A 19,607-nucleotide genomic window follows, 5' to 3' on the forward strand; every position below is an offset into this window, starting at 1 on the left:
AAAAATGATATATTTACTGGCGAAATTAAGTGACCTTAGAAGTTAATACACACACACACAAACCTTGCAACTGAGGGTGCAGTTTGAGCAAGGGTCCCCACTACCAGAGTTAATAACTTGGAAAGCAAATGATGCTGACTTAGAGTGAGAGAATGCATGGGGGGCCTTCAAGAACTTCACATGAACGTCAGAACCACCACATTTAGTAATGGAACACAGCAATGATAAAACTAAAACCCAACAGAGCAAACAAATAAATGGGACTCTAAGCAGAGCCATTTTATAACAAAGTAGGAGTGGATGCCACTTATGTGTGAAAGAGTGACTTCTTGTTATTGTGGAGAAAGTGTTTGAAGAGAGGGAAGAGGGCCTTTGCATGCAAGAGAGTATACATAGAGATAGAGTAAGAGAGAGGTATACAGAAGTTGTTGTTTTAAGAAGGTGCCTTGAATTGAACTATGGCCATTGATAATTGCATTAAGGATAAGCGTAGGTACATAAGCTAGGAAGAAGTACAATCCTCTATTTCGTTACCTTTAACGTTGTAATAATTGATTAAAGAGATAGATGCACGTGTAACAGTTAAGATAGAAAACAGTCGCGGGTAATTATGAATTATGGCAATGATAGAGAAAGGAGAGTGAAAAATAAAAAAAGGTATAGAAAAGTACTCTACCTTTGTTTGTTACTCAAAATATTCCATCATTCTGTTTTCTATTAAAAATATGCTGTAACTTCATATGTACTAAACAACTAATATTACCAACAATGTTTTCTTGGTTAAGTATTATGGATTTCAACTCATAATTTTTTATTTAAAGATAAAATAATAAATTTTTAACATATTTATTTTATTTAATTAATTTTATAAATATTATTTTACAAAAAAATTATTAATTTTTCAAATTATAAAATTTATAAATTAAAATAAAATATTTAATATTTAAATATATTTAATATTTCATTTTACATGTATTTATTTTGTTGTAAAATTTTATTTTAATATAAATTAATAAAAAGAAGTTCTTATTTTATTATAATTTTAAAAAATACATAAAATAATATATAGATTATTTTATAAAAATTATTTTATGTAATATAAACAAATTACTTAAATTTAAAATAATATTTAAATAATCCCAAAAAAATTAAAAATAAAAATTTATTACTTTTTATAATTAAAATACAAATTTTTATTATTTATATATAAAAATAAATGTACATAATTTTTATAAATTACATAAAAAATTTAGATAAATGATTTACATATTAATTTATGTAATTTTCTTGATTTATATAATTGGTATTAAAAAACTTATTTACTAAACAATTTTTTATAGTTAAAACGAAAATATTAACATGTAAGTTTCATAAAAAGTTAAATATTAAAATTTTATGAATTTATATAATTAGAATAAAAATGATTTACATATTAAAATAAAATTACAATAATTTGTATAATTTATATGTTAATTGATGCAATTATATTGATTTATATAATTAAAGTAAAAGTAATTTATATATTAAAATAATTTATATATTAATTTATTAAATTTAACTATAAATTGGTAAAATTAAAATAAAAATATGTAAATTATTCAATATATATATATAATATGATATAACTCTTGACTTATCATACATATAAAATAGTTCTTATAATAAATATTTTAATAATTTATTACCTTATTTTTGAATAAGAGGTCATGAGTTCAATTTTTACCAATTGTAAATTTTCTAGTACTTATGTTCTAATTATATAAATTGAAAAAAAAACTAGTAATATTTGGATTTAGCAAACATTAGAAGAAAATTAAAATTAAATTTTTACTAGAGTGAGTGACCATCACGAACCATAAATAAAATTAGTCTCTAACTCAGTGGATTGAAGACACCTCTAGTCATCCACTCAACACACAAAAAAAAAAAAAACTACTTAATAAGTAAGATCTATAATTTTAATATGAAATGGACCTTAAATGACTAAACCAAACTTTGAAAAATATCAAATAAAACCTAAAAGAATCTATAAAAAAAATACATACTATATTTAAGCTCTGAAATTTTTAATCAGCTGGCCTTCTTAGCGTACTTTCACCCTGCTAATCATATGTAAGAATAATCATTGATGGCAATATTACAAAGAGGAATGATTAATTGTTGAGTTTGTCCACCGGAATATGTGATTAATTTCATGTATAAATATAATTAATTTTATTTTATAAGTGGTTAAAAAAATTAATGTTATTGAGGCATTTTATAATTTTCATTTTTTTAAATTTATAATTTTAATCTGCTTATTTTTTATTAAATATATTTTGTTCCGTATCTTTAAAAACTTTATAATTTTAGTCCTTTGACTAATTAATTTTAATAATTGATTAACTTGGTTAACATTGACATGTATCTATTTATTTATTAGTCAAGTGATAAATATTTTTTTAATTATTGATGAGCTTAATTTATAATAATTTTTATAAAAAAAATACAAAGTCAATGTTTGAAATTGGTTTCAAAATTAAAATTACAAAATTTTTAAATAGGAAAAGTAAATATCTCAATTAAAAAATGATATATTAAAATTATAAAATTTTAAAATGAAAATGATGAAATGTTTCAATTTAAAAATAAAAAAAATTAAAATCATGAATTTAAAAAAATTAAAAGATAAAATTTATATTTTAACTTATTAATAATCACTTATGAGACAAAGTTAGTCACTATCATTAAATATTCCAATAACCTTATCACACTATCAACCACTTGTGAAGTAAAATTGATTACCATTAAACATTTTAATAATCTTATGACACTATTAATCACATATTAATAACTATATACAATAATGTTCATTTATGATCGTTACTCTCTTTCCTATTTTTGGTCTTTCTCGTTCCTATTATAAATGAGGGAGGAACTTCAGAAGAAAAAATACATGGAAGCAAGAACCAGCACCATAAATGCAAATCAATTAAACCTTGTACGAATTTCAATTAATGAACACAAAAAAAGAAAAGAAAAAAGAAAAATGTTGGTCCAATTATGTGATGGACCCCATGATAAACAAGTAAAGACAAAAGAGGAGTGAAGACCACATACATCATTCTCTCATTTACGTAGTGACAAATACACTTTGGGTGAGATAACAAAATGCTTATCATTCTCAACCTTAGAAACGTTATCTCTGATCACTGCCTACTACATTACATTTTAAATCTTATCATAAAGTTCTACACTTCCCTCCTGTATTATATAAACACAATCTATCACATTTGGACACGTGATTGATAGTCTCAAATATTGAGCTATAACTAGAAAATGGGGTTATGGAATTAAGAAATAAAATGAAAGATAAACAACTCACATTCATATATTAACTTCATTCTACATATTTTGAGGCTTGACAAAACATAGATTTTTTTTTATCTTTTTATGTATATTAAAAATTACTTCTTCATTTTCATATATATATATATATATATATATAGTGGGTTTCTAAAACAAAAAAAAAATTATATTTATGGGATTTTTTTTATATTTCCTTTTAAAAATAAGTTGTTTATTATGTTGGTATTCAGTATTGACATCCTCATTGTGTAAAAATATATTAAAAATACTTTTACAGTAAAATCATTTGAAAATACATACATTTTTCTCTATAAATTAGAGATTTCATTAATGATAAAAATTAAAAATAAGTGTTGGAGGTGGAGTTTGGGTCCTTTACTCCTTTCCCATTGCTAGCAAAACCATTTAACCATTTTACTTGTTAAAAAAATATATAAATAAATTACTTTAAAAAGACATTATCCATCATCTTGTAAATCTTTTATCAGGTATAAACCAATTGGTAACACACGTTAAGTTTGTAGGGAAAGATCTAAATTTGATCCTTGCAAAATGAATAATATTGATTAGGTATAAAGATGATTAGTTGATTAATAGTTAAATAGTCAAATTCAGTCCAGAAAGTGAGGCACTAACCAATTGATTCTTAAAAGATAAAAAAATTTAAATTTAATCTTTGAATGTATAAAAAAGTACAATAGATTAGTTCTAGATAATTTGTAACTTAATGTTAAACTAGTTTTTAAAAAATAAACTTATTGTTAAATTGATTCTTGAATATTATAATTTAATAACAAAATAATCTCATAAATTAAATGACAAGATTAATTTATCACATTTTTTATACACTGAAAAATTAAATTTATATTTTTCATCATTTAGAAACAAATTTATTACCCCATTACAGTTTCAAAAACAAATTTAACTAGTTATTCTTAAGTTCATACATCAACTTTCTATCAAACACATTTTAGGAAATGAGCATATTTTTTTATTTTACATTATTTAATTTTACCGGTTAAGTCAATCCTTATTAACATCAATAGTAAATCTTAAATTATATTTCAATCTAACGTATTTATAGAGTCATGTTTTAAGTATATGTATGTTAATGGCAATTAAAACTTTTAAAATTTCATAATTAATATAAGAACGTACGATTAGTATATCAATATAATATAAGAATAATAAATACAGTATTTACTAGCTTACAAAAAAAATTTAAAAAATAAGTCTTAAATACTCACATTGTAGAATAATAAGAGACTGTTTACCCTTGTTTTCTCTTAAATACAGTTTTCGGAAGACGTGAGTTTTATCAATTTTAATCGTTGAATTACCACACATATAAAATAGTAATATGTTGAAATATCAACTTATTTTAAAACTTTATAAGGTTTTGAGTAGGTAATATATAAGATAAAATTTTTAATAAAATTTTGATTTGTAATAAGATAAAAACAGTTAAGTTAATAAAATTTAATAGGAAAAGTTAGTATTTTAAGAAAATTTATAAATCTTAGTATGTGTTTGATTTGTTAAAAATATGATATTGAACACGATAAGAAAAAATAACATATGACAAAGATATAGGATAATTTTTATCAAATAGACAACAAAAATAAAATAATATAAAATAATATTAAACGATAACGCAGATAACACAGCTCTAGGCCCTTCTAATAGTTGAATCTCTCACTCAATTTGCTTATTCGCACTTATTACCTTTCTACAACTTTTTTTTTACTAAACCACTCTTAGCTTGGACTACGTGTAGAAGTTAGTTATTGGGAAACAAACACTAGAGTACAATGTTTGCCTTTAAGCGTAATTTTTCACATTAATATATAGTTAATCACATGATTTTTAAGTGATTATATAACATTAAATCTCTACTATTTATATATGATTTTTTGTTAATATTTACTTCTTTTTTATCTCACACGTGCATACACACCTTAAGACCATAGGGAGTGAAGGACATTAATTTTGCCTAGTTGTACAATTATATATATAGATGGTTAAAATTAGTTTAATTAAAATTAATTGTAATCATTCCATTTTAAGTTATTTGGTCAAAGTGTAGTCCTCCTACAATCTCATCTTCCACCTAATGAAACAATGAGAAGTAAAAAAAAAAAAAAAACTTTGCACAATTGTACAATTATGTATAAATAGTTAAGATTATTTTCATTAAATTTAGAATGTGTTTCACAAGCCACTTTAGTAACATTTTAGTTGTTTTGACTAATTTAGACATTGATTTGATCAAGATTGTTTAATACATCAGTTTATTTTAATAATTTTTACTTATTTTCATAAGTTATTGACCAGTACTTCAACTAGCTTATATAAGCTACTATTTTATTTCCTCACTAATTTACTTAAAATATCTTTTAAACTATTTTTCATTTTAAATTTTTTTTGTTTGTCTCATCACTCTCAGTTGTGTCAATTTCCGTCTTTGACGTTTTCTATTCTCACAAGAACATAGCAACAGTGTACATCCTTGACAACACCCACGACTAACTTGTTAATACCTTTTAATATCAATACATTTGGTCACTAAACAAAACTTGATAAACATTCAAAATTATATAAAAAAAAATATTTTAAATACTATTATTACAAAATTTATTCAAATATGAAAAAATTATAATTTTTGGAATTGAATTAGACTCAAACACACATTCATGAGATGATATCAAGGGTATATCCTAAATTCATTAAATGAGTAACTTACCATGTCATGCACACATCAAGTCCAAAAGTGTTGGGTAAATGGGTATATTAGAAAAAATCAAGTCTCAAATTGACTAGAGAAATGTCAATATATAGAATATATAAGTAAAAGATAATCCTTATATTATGAGTTAACTTTTGTGATTAAGGGAGATTGATAATATAAAATAATTTAATAATTGATGTAACTCTAGATCAGGGGGTTGCAATGCGAAAGGCCCTCTTGTGTGGCCCAGTCCATTTATACTCCTGCTTTAGTCGGGGGTCTAGGTTGTTATCTTTGCTAGTCTCACCTATAATGAGGTAGCGAAGTGCAGCTAAAAAGATTAATTGATCAATAAAAAGAAAGTCAAAATATGATATATTACTTCAAAAGAAAACAAAAGATGATTATTATTCTTTACTAAATGCCATCTTTCGAGGTCATGAAAGAACATACATGATTTCTACAACAAGAGACATAAACTCGTGGAGCATCCATTTTTATTCTTAAAAAGTACCTACTCTATGTTTTAATCACATTTCTTAACAATGATTCGGCAGTATGATTAATTTATTACAAATACTCTTCTCCAACATCGCTAGTGTATAATAATATATTTATGGATATGCCATCTTGACATCGGTAGATGATATTCTTATGCTCTAATAAATCTTTAGGACTTCCTGATATCATATTCCATAATTTTATATAAGAAGATCACAAATAACATACTTGAACAATAACAAGCATTGGTCTCTTTCAATGATATATGGGAGTATAAAATGATCATTAATTTCCATTTCTTGCTCCACTCTATTGATTATTATATCTACACAGTGCTTGCAATAATTATGCACGAGCCCGAGCAAAAGAGGATATAACGGCGGAAGAAGCAGATATTCTGGTCCGAAGTAAAAGAGCGTTTCATTCTTAGGAAGATATTGATTTTGAACCCACCAACACATTATCCGGAACGTGTGTGTATATATATATTACTCCATTACCTTTGGTCCTTTACATAAAAAATAAATAGTAATATTATTATGTGCTCACACATCGATCGGAGAATACCACGTAGAAAAAAATGTCCTAGCTCAAACATTTGTTAACATCTCCCCCAATTCTGTGTTGATGAGTCATACAAGTCACCCTATTTATAAATGGTGTCCTCTAATAAGCCTATCTGTGTGCATGTCTTGGCCTAGCATCCGGCTCAAGTGTACTAGCATGCCTTATGTATGAGTCGATCTTATTAGGGGAGTCTATTGGACAGTTTATAAGAGCATGCCTATCTGTTTCCATGATTTCTGAAGCTAAGAAACGATTTTTTTTAATTCTTTTGCATTAGAATATAGTGACGTGGCAAAATGAGTTTCTTCAATAACAAAGTGGGTTCCTTCATTGCAAAGAATAGTTTCTTATATAAGAAACTTTAATGTCTGGATTTCTTACGATTTTTTATAATTTTTGCATTGGAGTAAAATTCGATCTAAGTTTCTTATGAATGACATGACACTGCACGGATTACAAAAAGTGATGCGAGAACCACAAAAAGATGATTAAAAAATCCATATAAATTTTTTGTATTAAAAATACTCTAATGTATAAGTGTTTTGGCCCATGTACTCTAATATATATATATATATATATATACGTACGTGAAAGGGGGAAAGGACGACATCGTCATGCATTAAAAGGAAGGATGCCATAAGAATATATATCGAAATTTTGGCCGACTCGAATAAACTAAAAATGTGATTCCTACGTATGTCATTCCATTAAAATCCATGCACCGGATTTCCAACATCAGCTGCTTCTAGTCTAAGATCAATACATGAAGGATCTAATTTAAATTTGGGGGTCACCTCCCATAATACTTTTTTAATGGTTTATTAGTTTAATATAAATCTTGTAACTTTTAATCAAACTTTTATAACTTCTTCATAATTTTTTTAAACATAAAAGTTATAAATATAGAAGGTAATGCCGTGTATTATCCAGTACTGTTGGGGAAAAAAACATTAAAGCTATTACTCAAGTAAACACCTCTAATTTCTTGTGCCATGCATGTTAAAGCACTAAAGTTAACTGATCTATTAATGATGCGCAGCAATGCAGCACATTGCTGTTGAGCTATATTATTTAAAAACTTTATACTAACAGAAAATTTGTAAACATGTACTCCGATCCCTCCCTTATCGATTATAAAAAAAAGACATATTTTATATTTATTAAAAAATATTTTTTTAAAACTATCATTCACTAAAACTTGATATCAAATATATAAAAAGTCTTTAATTTTATTAAATTAATAATATTTTAAAAATAATCTCATTAAATAAGATATAAGTAATTAAAATTTACTGAGCCAAAAAATAATTAAAAAAATTATTACTTATATTCGGACAGAAAGAAGTATATTATTTCATTAAACATTTTTTTACAGTATACTATTTCATTAAACATACAATGCAATTAAAAATGATAAATAATTAAATTTGAATGCAATATTACTATAAAAAAAATTTTGGTTCAGTCATATGTGAATGATAAGAAAATTTGGTATAAAATTTTTTAACACCAGTTTCTATGACCGTCATCGTGAGAAGAAAATTCGCGTGATAATAAAATTGTGATTAATAAATGGTTTAAATATATTTTTGATTTTTGATATATATCTTATGTTTGATTCTTAATAATTTTTTCATTCGAATTGGATCTTAATATTTAAAAAAATTTGTCTCCCGTTAGTCAAAATTTGTTATTGATCTACGTGATTATTAACGGGACACGTAGACATGTGATGTGTAACGTCATGTGTAATCTTTGTCTGAGTTACACCAAATAATAGGAAAAAGTTTTTTTTTAAAAAAAAACAAGTAAAAATGATGTCTTATTATTTTCGTGGATTTTTTAAAAGTTTTTTTTTATTTTTTAAAATGACTGTCAAGATTTTTTCTTTCTCTTTTTCTTACTTTTTTTCTTCTTTTCCTGGTTTGCCCTTTTCTTCTTTCTTCTTTCTTCTATCTCTGTCTCCATCACCCAATATCTTTCTCATATCCCACCATTGTGTGCCACTGATGGTGTTTCATTTTTTTCCCTAGTGATTGGACTAAATGAAAACAAGCTGGATGAAAGAATAGATGTGAACCAACAAAACATCAAACAACAAAGTTGAGAAAACAAAAACACCAATTTGAACATATCTCCACAAAAAAACCCAAAATCCCCCCAAAAAACATCAAACCACAACAATAGTAACAACAAATCTAAATATGAAAGCAAGAAAAGCAAAATCGATTTTGTTTAGTGGGCTTCGCTGGGTTTCACGGCTGGGACTCTCGGCAGAGTCGCTAACGACGAGTGGGAGCTCTAGGATGGACTCGATGCGGTGACCGCGAGCGAGGATGAGGACGAGGGAGGGGATGGAGGAGCCATAGATGGTGCAGACGACGATGTCCGCCATGACACATGTTTTCGAAGGCTCCCTGGCCGATGCGATGGGTTCCGCCGTCGGGAACAGGGGGGATACGGAAGACGACACGATCGATTCCTAAGACTCGATAGAGGTCTGGAGCTGGCGGTGTAGGGTTGTCGACTGTTCTTAGAGATAGGGAAAGGAGGAAAGATTTGCTTTTGAATCTAGTTTAGTTGCAAGCATAAGCAAAACTTGTAACACCCGTTTTTCATAAAATAAATAAAGAGTTTTATTTAAAAATTAATAGAATTTTTAGAAATTAAATAAATGAGAGAAAATGGTTTTTGTTAATTAAAATAAGGGTTTCATATTATTAGAAAATAAATAGAGTAAAATGATGTTTTAGAAGAAAAAGATATGTTTTAATTGGTTATTTATTTAATGAAAGAGTAAAATAGAGTTTATTTTTATAAAATAATAAAATAAAGAAAAATAGAGTAAATAATAGGCTTAGAGTACCCTAACTATAAATAGAGACATATCAGATTAGCTTTTACGATTATGATACGTTTCTATGTTTTTTCTTCCTCTCAAATTTGTTCTCCCTTCTTCCTCTCCCCAAACCCTCTTTTTTTTCCACATACACTCAAACCTGTCTCAGAAAAATTATGATCTAGACTAGTTAACCGTTGGATCTTTTTGAAATTTGGACACCACCTTCAGAGCTCATTTGTGCACATTCCCACCATAGGGATTTGCGAAATAATCTCTATAAAGAGAGAAATTCCCCTTGCACAAAGATAGTGAAATTGAGGTTTTCATCCCTTCTCCTTCTCTTTAACGCTTGGAAATCCTAATAGAGCAACCAAAGAAAAAACTTGAGGAATCTTAGTGAACCGCTAGAAATGGTGTTATCGTTGTCAGATTACACGTGTGAGTCCGCTTAGAGATAAATGATGAGTTTATCGTAATTGGGGTTAGAATAAACATGTGCAGAGATCCTTAAAGGATCAAATTAGGGTTTATTTTGAGATGTTTATTGTATTGTAATTTTGCCTTTATGATTATAATCACAAGATTGTTATGTTTGATGGGCCAATTGATGCTCTAATGGGAATTTGTTAATAAAATTGAGTGTTCTTGGTATTTTTGAACCTATGGTTTTGATTCATTTGATTTTGATATGATTATGTGAAATTGTTTGAGGGATTTTACTCCCCATGTCATGAGAAGCATTTTTGTATAATTCATTTATGTTTTGGACAAGATTTATTAGATTAGCGTGAGAATTAGATTGTTGGAAACGTTCTTTGTCATGTTTTGGTCTCATAAGCTTATTATATGTTGATGATTATAACACATATATGTATATGAATTGTTAAAATAAATTAGGAATTAATAGTTCAAATAATAAAATTAAATTGAAGGAAATTAATATATTAAGATTCAACGATAAATACTTTTAATGCATTTTTAGTTTAATTATTTATTAACTCTTTTTTATTGAAAATAATACAGTTCGATTTAATATATACATGTTTTGTGCCATGTAAATGTTAATATTGTGTGATATTTATATGATTCATGAGGTTTGATAACATGTTGCGTTGGGATTATAACATTATGATTGAGATTGTGTGTATGTGATAAATTAAGTATGTGTTGAATTGTAAGATACATGTGTATTGAGATTTTGTACGCATTGAGTTGTGAGCTATGAATTGTACAATCACACAACTATAAGACCCTTTAAGGATGACGATTTAATGCGTGACGAGTATTGTGATGAGATCCACTGTGGAAGTCTGACAAGTTGAATCACTTTGAGGCTAACAAGTTAAAATGATTTTGAAAACAATTGAATAGTTGTGTGTATTGCATAGTTCAAACTCCAATGACACATATATGATTTTAAATGCATGTTTTAATGAGATGATTGGTCATATGAACATAACATATTAATATTATTACTGTGTGATATGTATATGATGTATGAGGGGTGATAACATGATATCTTGGGATTATGAAAGTGTGAATAACTGTGTGTAAGTGACAAATTGAGTATGTATTAAATTGTGAGATCACACGTGTATTTAAATATTGTATGCATTGAGTTGTAAGCTATGAGTCATACAATCACATGAGTGTAAGACCCTTTAAGGGCAACGAGTTAATGCACAACGATTATTGTGATGGGATCCACTGTGGAAACCCAACAAGTTAAATCACTTTAAGGCATGGCGAGTTAAAATTATTTTGAGAACAATTGAGGAGTTGTGTGTTTTGTATAGTTCATAGATAGAGTCTGTGTGTTAAAATGTTTTTTGGGTTAGAAGGGAGAGACCTTTATAGACTCTTCGGAGTCTAGGCCTTGGGGGTAAATACACCCAGTTTGATTGCTCCTTTATGCCTGTGTCGATCCCACATGGTTGGAGCATTCTCACAAAACTGCGTGACCCTAACTGATCTTCCTATGATTTTACCTAGCAAGAGTAACTTGACGTACCATTGTGTGGTATGTCTTGTCATGTACTCCTAGGCGTTCGACAAGGTTTTTCACTAACATGGTACCACATTACATATAGGATTGAGTCTTAGTGTATCTATTGCATAACATCTGCGTAATGACCATTGTGACTTGTTACGTGATGGTGGGTAATGAATTGTGTGAGTGTGAGATGTTGTGTTGTACTTAAGATGTGGTGTTCTGAATACGTGATTAATGTGAAGGTATGGAATATGATTTTGTGATTAAATCCTTGGAACAAGTGATGTTACACAATAAGTGATAAAATGGTGCGAATTGTGTTAAGTTGAGCTTGTTATACTTATATTATATATATGTGCTTTCATTTATCTCTACCTATTTAAGAATGTGATAATTCACTCCTTGTGAGAACAAATGGTTAGGTGGATGGCTTTAAAAAACCTCATGCTAGAGGATGTTGAGACACAACGCTCTGATATGATGTGACATTAGAGCATGAGTTTCTATTTCATTTGCATAATGTTTTGAACATGTTACTTTATGTTATTCTACTGCTTAACTTGTTTCCTTTTGTAAAAAATTGGACGGCCTTGTTTAGGGCTAGAGATGTTTTCATATCCTTATTTGATAAGTTTTTAATTTGATGATTAACGTGGGTGTGAATCTTTTACTCACGTAAACTCTTTTATGTTTATTAAATAAAATCTCTTTAATTAATTCCACATTTTCATGTATGATATTATATAAATATGTATGTTGGGGTAGAAGGTGTCACAAAACTCAAAATTCCATTTCTAGGAAATAAAATAAGGCATTTCAACTGTTCCTTGGTCACCTATGCAATTTCCTCATTTGTGACTCTCCTACGGGAAAGATTAAGAAAAACATATGGAGGAGAGTTAAATGTAACTTGTAGTTTTCTTTCTACCTTTTCTTCTTTAGTTGAGTACTCTGTAAGCGAATAAGCTGCTCAAAACCCTTTCATTTTTGGAGTGTACAAAGTTGACGATGTTCGGGGAATGAAGGACTTCACGACGTCAAGGATATGGATGGTGGCGAAGGTGTCGGTGGCCATGTCATCGTTGAGGGTCTACACGGTGACAAGAGAACATGCTGCTATGGCCATTGTGAATGAAAGCGAGGAAGAGCTCTCTACCTAGGGTTTTTAGGGGTTCGGGTGAGTTAGTACACATGGCACCACATGTGTAATCCCAGTCAGACAAAGATTACACGTGGCACCATACGTCACATGCCTACGTTGTTGGATCAAATGGCCTCAAAATAATTAAGAAGAGGGGGTTGAATTAATTATGAACGTGTATTGACTAATTAAAAATTTATCCTTCTTAATGTTACTAGATTCAATTAGGCTTTACTACTAAGTTATGAGAAAGTAAAGAACAAAAACAATAACTTAGACAAAAGTAAAGCAGAAATAAAAAGTGTACAGCGGAAAAGTAAAGAGTGTAGGGAAGAAGAAAGCAAACACAAGATTTATACTGGTTCGGCCACAACCCGTGCCTACATCCAGTCCCCAAGCAACTCACGATTCTTGAGATTTCCAATAACCTTGTAAAATCCTTTACAAGCAAAGATTCACAAGGGATGTACCCTCCCTTGTTCTCTTTGAACAACCAAGTAGATGTACCCTCTACTTGAAGCGAACCACAAAGGATGTACCCTCCCTTGTGTTCACTATTACAACCAAGAAGCTACCCGCTTCTTACACAAAATTCTCAAACGGTTAGTTCTTTGAATTCAGTGTTTGGGCAAAGAATTCTCAAACGGTTAGTTCTTTGAATTCTTTGTTTAGGGAATAAAAAGAATTCTCAGACGGTTAGTTCTTTGAATTCTTTTGGTAGGAGGGAGAAGAAAATAATCAAAAGAATTCTCAGACGGTTAGTTCTTTGAATTCTTTTGGCAAAAGGAAGAATGAATGAAGAAGAAGAATAGCCCAAATTTTTGGCCAATGAACTTTTCTTGAATAAATAAAGTATTGAATAAAAACTCTTAGAAAGATGTTGAGAATAATTGAATGAAAATCAGTTTTTTTAAAATTCATGCCATGGTCACATATTTATAACCATTTGATAGCTCTTGAAAAACCAAGTTAAAAGTTGTGACTCTTAGCAATTTCTTCAAAACTAGTCACTTTAAAAGTTGTGACTCTCTTGAAAACTAGTCACTTTAAAAGTTGTGACTCTTTTGAAAAGTAGTCACTTTAAAAGTTGTGACTCTTGAAAATCTTCAGAAACTAGTCACTTTAAGAATTGTGACTTTTGGTAATTTATTTTTTAAAATAAGTCACTGGTAATCGATTACCATTATGGTGTAACCGATTACACATCAACAAATGTGACTCTTCATGTTTAAATTTGAAAACCAACGTTTAGAAACACTGGTAATCGATTACAAATGTTGTGTAATCGATTGCACAAGTTTGAAAATGTTTTATCACAAGTTGTGACTCTTGAAATTTGAAATCCAACGTTTAAAAATATTGGTAATCGATTACATGCCCATGGTAATCGATTACTACTTTGTAAAACAGTTATAAAACTGTTTGAACTTCTAGTAATCGATTACCAGAGAGTAAAAACTCTGGTAAAAGATTTTTCTTTGAAAAATTCTTTTGGACAATTTGTGATATTCAATCTTTTCTTTGAAAAATTCTTTTTATACTTATCTTGATGCTTTTTTTGAGGTTCTTGCATATCTTGAGTCTTCTCTTGAATCTTCACTTGAATTTTCTTGATTTCTATAATCTTGTTTGAATGTATCTTTTTTAAAAATCTTTGGCATAATCAAAATAATCTTGGAAGCTTTGCTTCTACATACGTATTCGGTTAACGGCCACGTAAGCAGATAACGGATTCCGACTAACAATAGAAACCTCAGATAAAAGTTTTCAAATATTAGGGACCCGATTCGAAAGAAAAATTTATCAGGGATCAAACACAAAAGTAGGATATATATCAGGAACCAAAAACATATTTAAGCCTTAATAAATTAAGCTTGCATCCATGAGGAATAGTTGTATTGTTGGTTGGAGCCTCTAGTTGAGGCAGATAGCTAGCTCAAAGAGCTCTAGTCTTTAAATTTAATGAAAACATATTATTTAGAAATGAAGATGGTATGGTACAACTAATTAAATGGTGATCAATATATATATATATATATATATAGGACCAGAAAAGTTGTCTTCTCACAATAATTCGCATAACACTCTTCATTACCAACCTTAATCATCAACTTTGGTAAAGGACAAGACTTTAGATATATTTCTTTACATACTTTTATTATCAAGTTCATAAAATTAACAAAGAATAACATATGCATATTTTTTTTGAACCTTATGTCATAGGGGTTACTTAATTATGTATATATCATTATTCAATTTCTTTAATATTAAAAACTTTAATTGTTAAGTTTTATCGATTGGTGAAGGAGATTTTTGTTAAAAACTAAATTAGGAGTAGTTCATGGGTATAGGTGATAGGTTATTGGCAAACCTAAATTGACTAAAATTGATTCAAATCGACCAAAATTATTTGGATTGAATATTTTCTGTGTTTTGATGGAACCTGACTTAATCCATTCAAATCAATTGGTATACGGATTGGGTCATAGATTTTGATTTTTGAACCCGTTGATCTGTTTTGTGAACATTTTAATTAATTTTAAATTATTATTATTAGACTATCAGAAAAAGTATTATGCACTAACGGTATAAATTTTACACAATCATCCAATCACAACTCATCATATATGTTAAGTTTGTTGGCTTTTAAAATAATTATCTTAAAGTAATTTAAATTATTATTTATGATTGAATAATAGTGTAAAACTATTTTTACAATGTCAGTGCATAGATATTAAACTCTTAGAATACTGGTGATAATAGGCCTGAGTGACAACACATTACACACACATTCATTCAAACGGTCACGAGATAGATAACGTTCACTTTTTCTCTCAAAGATTAGGGTTTGGGTTCCCTTCTCTTTTCCATTGCAATTGCACCATGTTGAAAACAATATGATGGACAACATTCCCTCCAACCTCCAAGACGTCTCTTTCTTGCCCTCTTATGAGAGGTGATTACCAAACAACGTTGAATCTGTGTTTTCAATTTCAATTGCACGACATCCCTTTTTCTGAATTTAATGGTTTGCAATAATAATGTGCTTTTCACGTGATCTCTACTTGAATCTATACATTAAGTTTTACTCCCTTTGTTCCTAATTATAAGATCTTTTTAAAAAATTTTGTTTGTTCCTTTTTATAAGAACCTTTTCTAATTTCTAGATGTATTAATTATTTTTTTCCTACATATCCTTACTTAATTATTCTCTTTTCAAATATTAATGAGAAACAACTAAGTGGATAGAGATAAGAAAAAGGTAATTTTGGAATAATGATACAATTAGTGGACAAATTTAATGTGATTAATTAAATTAACTACTTTTCTTAAGGAACATAAATTAGTTGAAAGGTTCTTATAATTAGGGACAAAAAGAGTAGCTTATAATTGGATTTTAAAAAATAAAATAAAAATTAAATGTTCTAACCAACTCAATCCGAACCAACCTGTTTTTAAATAGGTTGGTTTGGTTTAGATTTTACAAAAAAATTAAAAAGTCAACCTAATCCAATCCAAACTTGATTGAATTTGGTCATAGATTTGACCAAACCCAACCCATGAACTCCCCTAAACTAAATGACTAGTGTAGGCTCCATTTAGGGTGCGGGTGCATGTTTTTAGTTGTGAGTTTCAAAACTTTTAAAAGCAACAATCATTTTTAGTTTTTAAATTTTAGTTTTAGTTTTAGTTTTTCTTCTTCCAATTTTTAGTTTCAAAATAAACTCATTTTTTAAAAAAATTATCTTATTAATTAGTTTAAAAGTGTTTTTGTGTCGAGGTGATGATGATGACAATGACAACGGTAGGACAATGATGGGGTGGTGCCGATAGTACATGGGGGTGGAATTAGTGGTGGCGATATCAATGACATGGTGGTAGTAGAGGTGGTGACAATGATAGCGATATTGGTGGTAGCGGTGATGATAATGACAATGATGACAATAACAATAATAGTAGTGTTAGTAGTTGTGGTGGAGGTGTCAGTTATGGTCACATAGTGGAAAAGATCATCGTCAAATGTAAGGAGTGTGTACTTTTTTAAAACCAAAAACTAAATTTATAAATATTTTTCTTGATTTTGAAAATGAATTAAAAAGTTTTAAAACTGAGTAATTAAAAAACTATTTTTATCTCCATTTTTGTCAAACACATTTTGTTTTAAAAATTGAATACACTCTTAACAATATGAAAAGATTTTCTAACATTATTTTTAGGGTCAATTAAGTTTTTAGTCCATCAACTTCATCAAATTCTAATTTTTAGTCCTTCAAAATTTATTTGCCAACTTTTAGTTCTCCATTAATTTTATGTGAGCAGTTTTAGTCCCTCAAATTTTTTTGCTGGTTTTAGTCCTTCATTTATTTTTATTTTTCAAAATATAAAATAAAATGGACAAAATAATAACTAATAATAAACTAAAAATAAACGAGAGACAAAAAATGGGCAAAAATAATTTTGAGGGACTAAAATTATTGACGAAAAATTAATGGAGGACTAAAATTTGTTAAAAAAAATTAAAGGACTAAAAATTAGAATCTGAAAAAATTGAATGGCTAAAAACTTAATTAATCCTTATTTTTCATACTCTCTTTATTAATATTAACAAAAATTTATTGAAAATCACAATATTAAATGAATTTTTAATAAATCTCACTCATAATAGAGTGTATTATAGAAATATTTTGTTATTGCTAACAATCCTTATATTTAATTTATTACCTCTATATTTTATATAAGAATGTATTGTTAAAGAATGTAATTACAAGAAATATAGAACAATTTTGAGATATATTAAATGTTAGTTTTCTTTTATATGCTCTTAATTTATTATGAAGTATATTAGTTAATGAGACACACATCCGTTTCATATGAAAGTAAAACTATTTATTAGTCTATTAACAATAATTAGTCACAATTATCGGGAAGATTATCCTTTGACTCACGAATATTGTTCTTATATTGTCATTAAATATAATTATCACTCAAACAATTAAATTTTATAAATACTTAAGGAATAATAAAATTTTAAATTTATGACATTATCTATTAAAATTAATTAATTTTAAGTATTTTTGTAAATTTTGATAAATTAGTTTTTCATTTCTATATAAAAGATTTAAGTAGTACTATTATACCGCGTATTATCTAGTACCGTCGGGGGAAAAACATAAAAGTTATTACTCAAGTAAACACCTCTAATTTCTTGTGCCATGCATGTTAAAGCATTAAAGAAGTTTAACTGATCTTTTAATGTTGTAGTGCACCACATTACTCTTGAGCTATAGTTTAAAAACTTTATAGTAACAGGAAATTTGTAAACATGTATAATTGGAATAATCCTATACTCAGGACTCAAACTCATGATATGATTAAGTTAAAATAATCTCACGTATAATTGATCAATTTACGGTGATAAATGTTTAACTATTTAAAGTGATTAATTGAAATAAATGAAGAAAAATAATAGTGAGAATATATATCTATGGATGGAGCCTACGGTCCTTTTTATTCTTTTTTCCCCCATTAAATTTAGGGTTAAACACCTTTTTACTCCCTATAAATATGAAAAAGTTCACTTTTAGTCAAAAAAACATCAATTTTTGTCCTCCATTTTTAAGATGTGTCACAATACACCTGTGTCACTTACTCCATTAGTGGGGTTAATGATGATTCAATTTGTAGCAATTGAAAACGGTCCAAAAAAAATGTGAATTGTAATTCACAAAGTGCAAAATTAGGTGATTCAATTTGTAGCAGATAAAATCTACTAGAATTGTGAATTGTTATTCACCCAAAATAAGAAACATACACACTTCCCTCACCTGCATCTCACCCCCTAAAGTAAATGTAGTGCAACTCCTTACTTACTGTAGGATCAATAACAACATATTGACACTCTCATGTAATATAGTAAAGGGAAGACTTGCATCACAAAGCCTTTAATTCAACAAATTTGTGACCTTCAAAAGCTCCACCACAGTCCCCAAATTGGACCTCTGTTCACAATACTGCCAATACGAAGCACACTAGCAATCCAAAGAGGACCCTCAAGAGGCCTACACACCTCAATGACTATGTTTAGTCTCAGCTCAAGAAAAGGACAAGGCCACAAAATATTTTCACTGCCTTATCAATCGACATCCACTAATTTTGTTATTGCTTTATTTTTTAGTGTTATTGCAGTCGGCCAATGATTGGCAACAACACTTCCTTTGCCCATCATTCCTTTTACTTCTTGCATTAGCTTAGTAGTCTAAACATTGGTCCGACCTGCCATCCATTGTTGTTTACAAGTGGGGCCCCCAACCATCGTTGTACACACTGCCTCCTTCCATGCCTGGCCACAATTCTTGTAAGTTAGCCATGCCCGACCACAACACTCGCAAACCGCCATGGACCACCTTGAAGAGGTTGTGAACTATTTCATGCAGGGCCAAGTTACCTTCACCTAGAATCTATCCACCATGACCACCAAGAATAGGAG

The 19,607-nt window shown here is 28.6% G+C and overlaps 1 protein-coding gene across 1 annotated transcript in view; it reads right to left on the minus strand.

The window, feature by feature from the left end:
- Positions 1-523, minus strand: part of LOC100801150 (uncharacterized) — an 8,342-nt gene extending 7,819 nt beyond the window's left edge. The window contains exon 1 of the mRNA XM_006578577.4: positions 64-523. Coding sequence (XP_006578640.2) covers positions 64-378 — 315 coding nt within the window. The 5' untranslated portion in view covers positions 379-523. The remainder of the gene's footprint in view (positions 1-63) is intronic.
- Positions 524-19,607: the final 19,084 nt, after the last annotated feature.

This window comes from Glycine max, chromosome 4, assembly GCF_000004515.6.
Source record: "Glycine max cultivar Williams 82 chromosome 4, Glycine_max_v4.0, whole genome shotgun sequence".
Classification (NCBI taxonomy): Eukaryota; Viridiplantae; Streptophyta; class Magnoliopsida; order Fabales; family Fabaceae; genus Glycine; species Glycine max.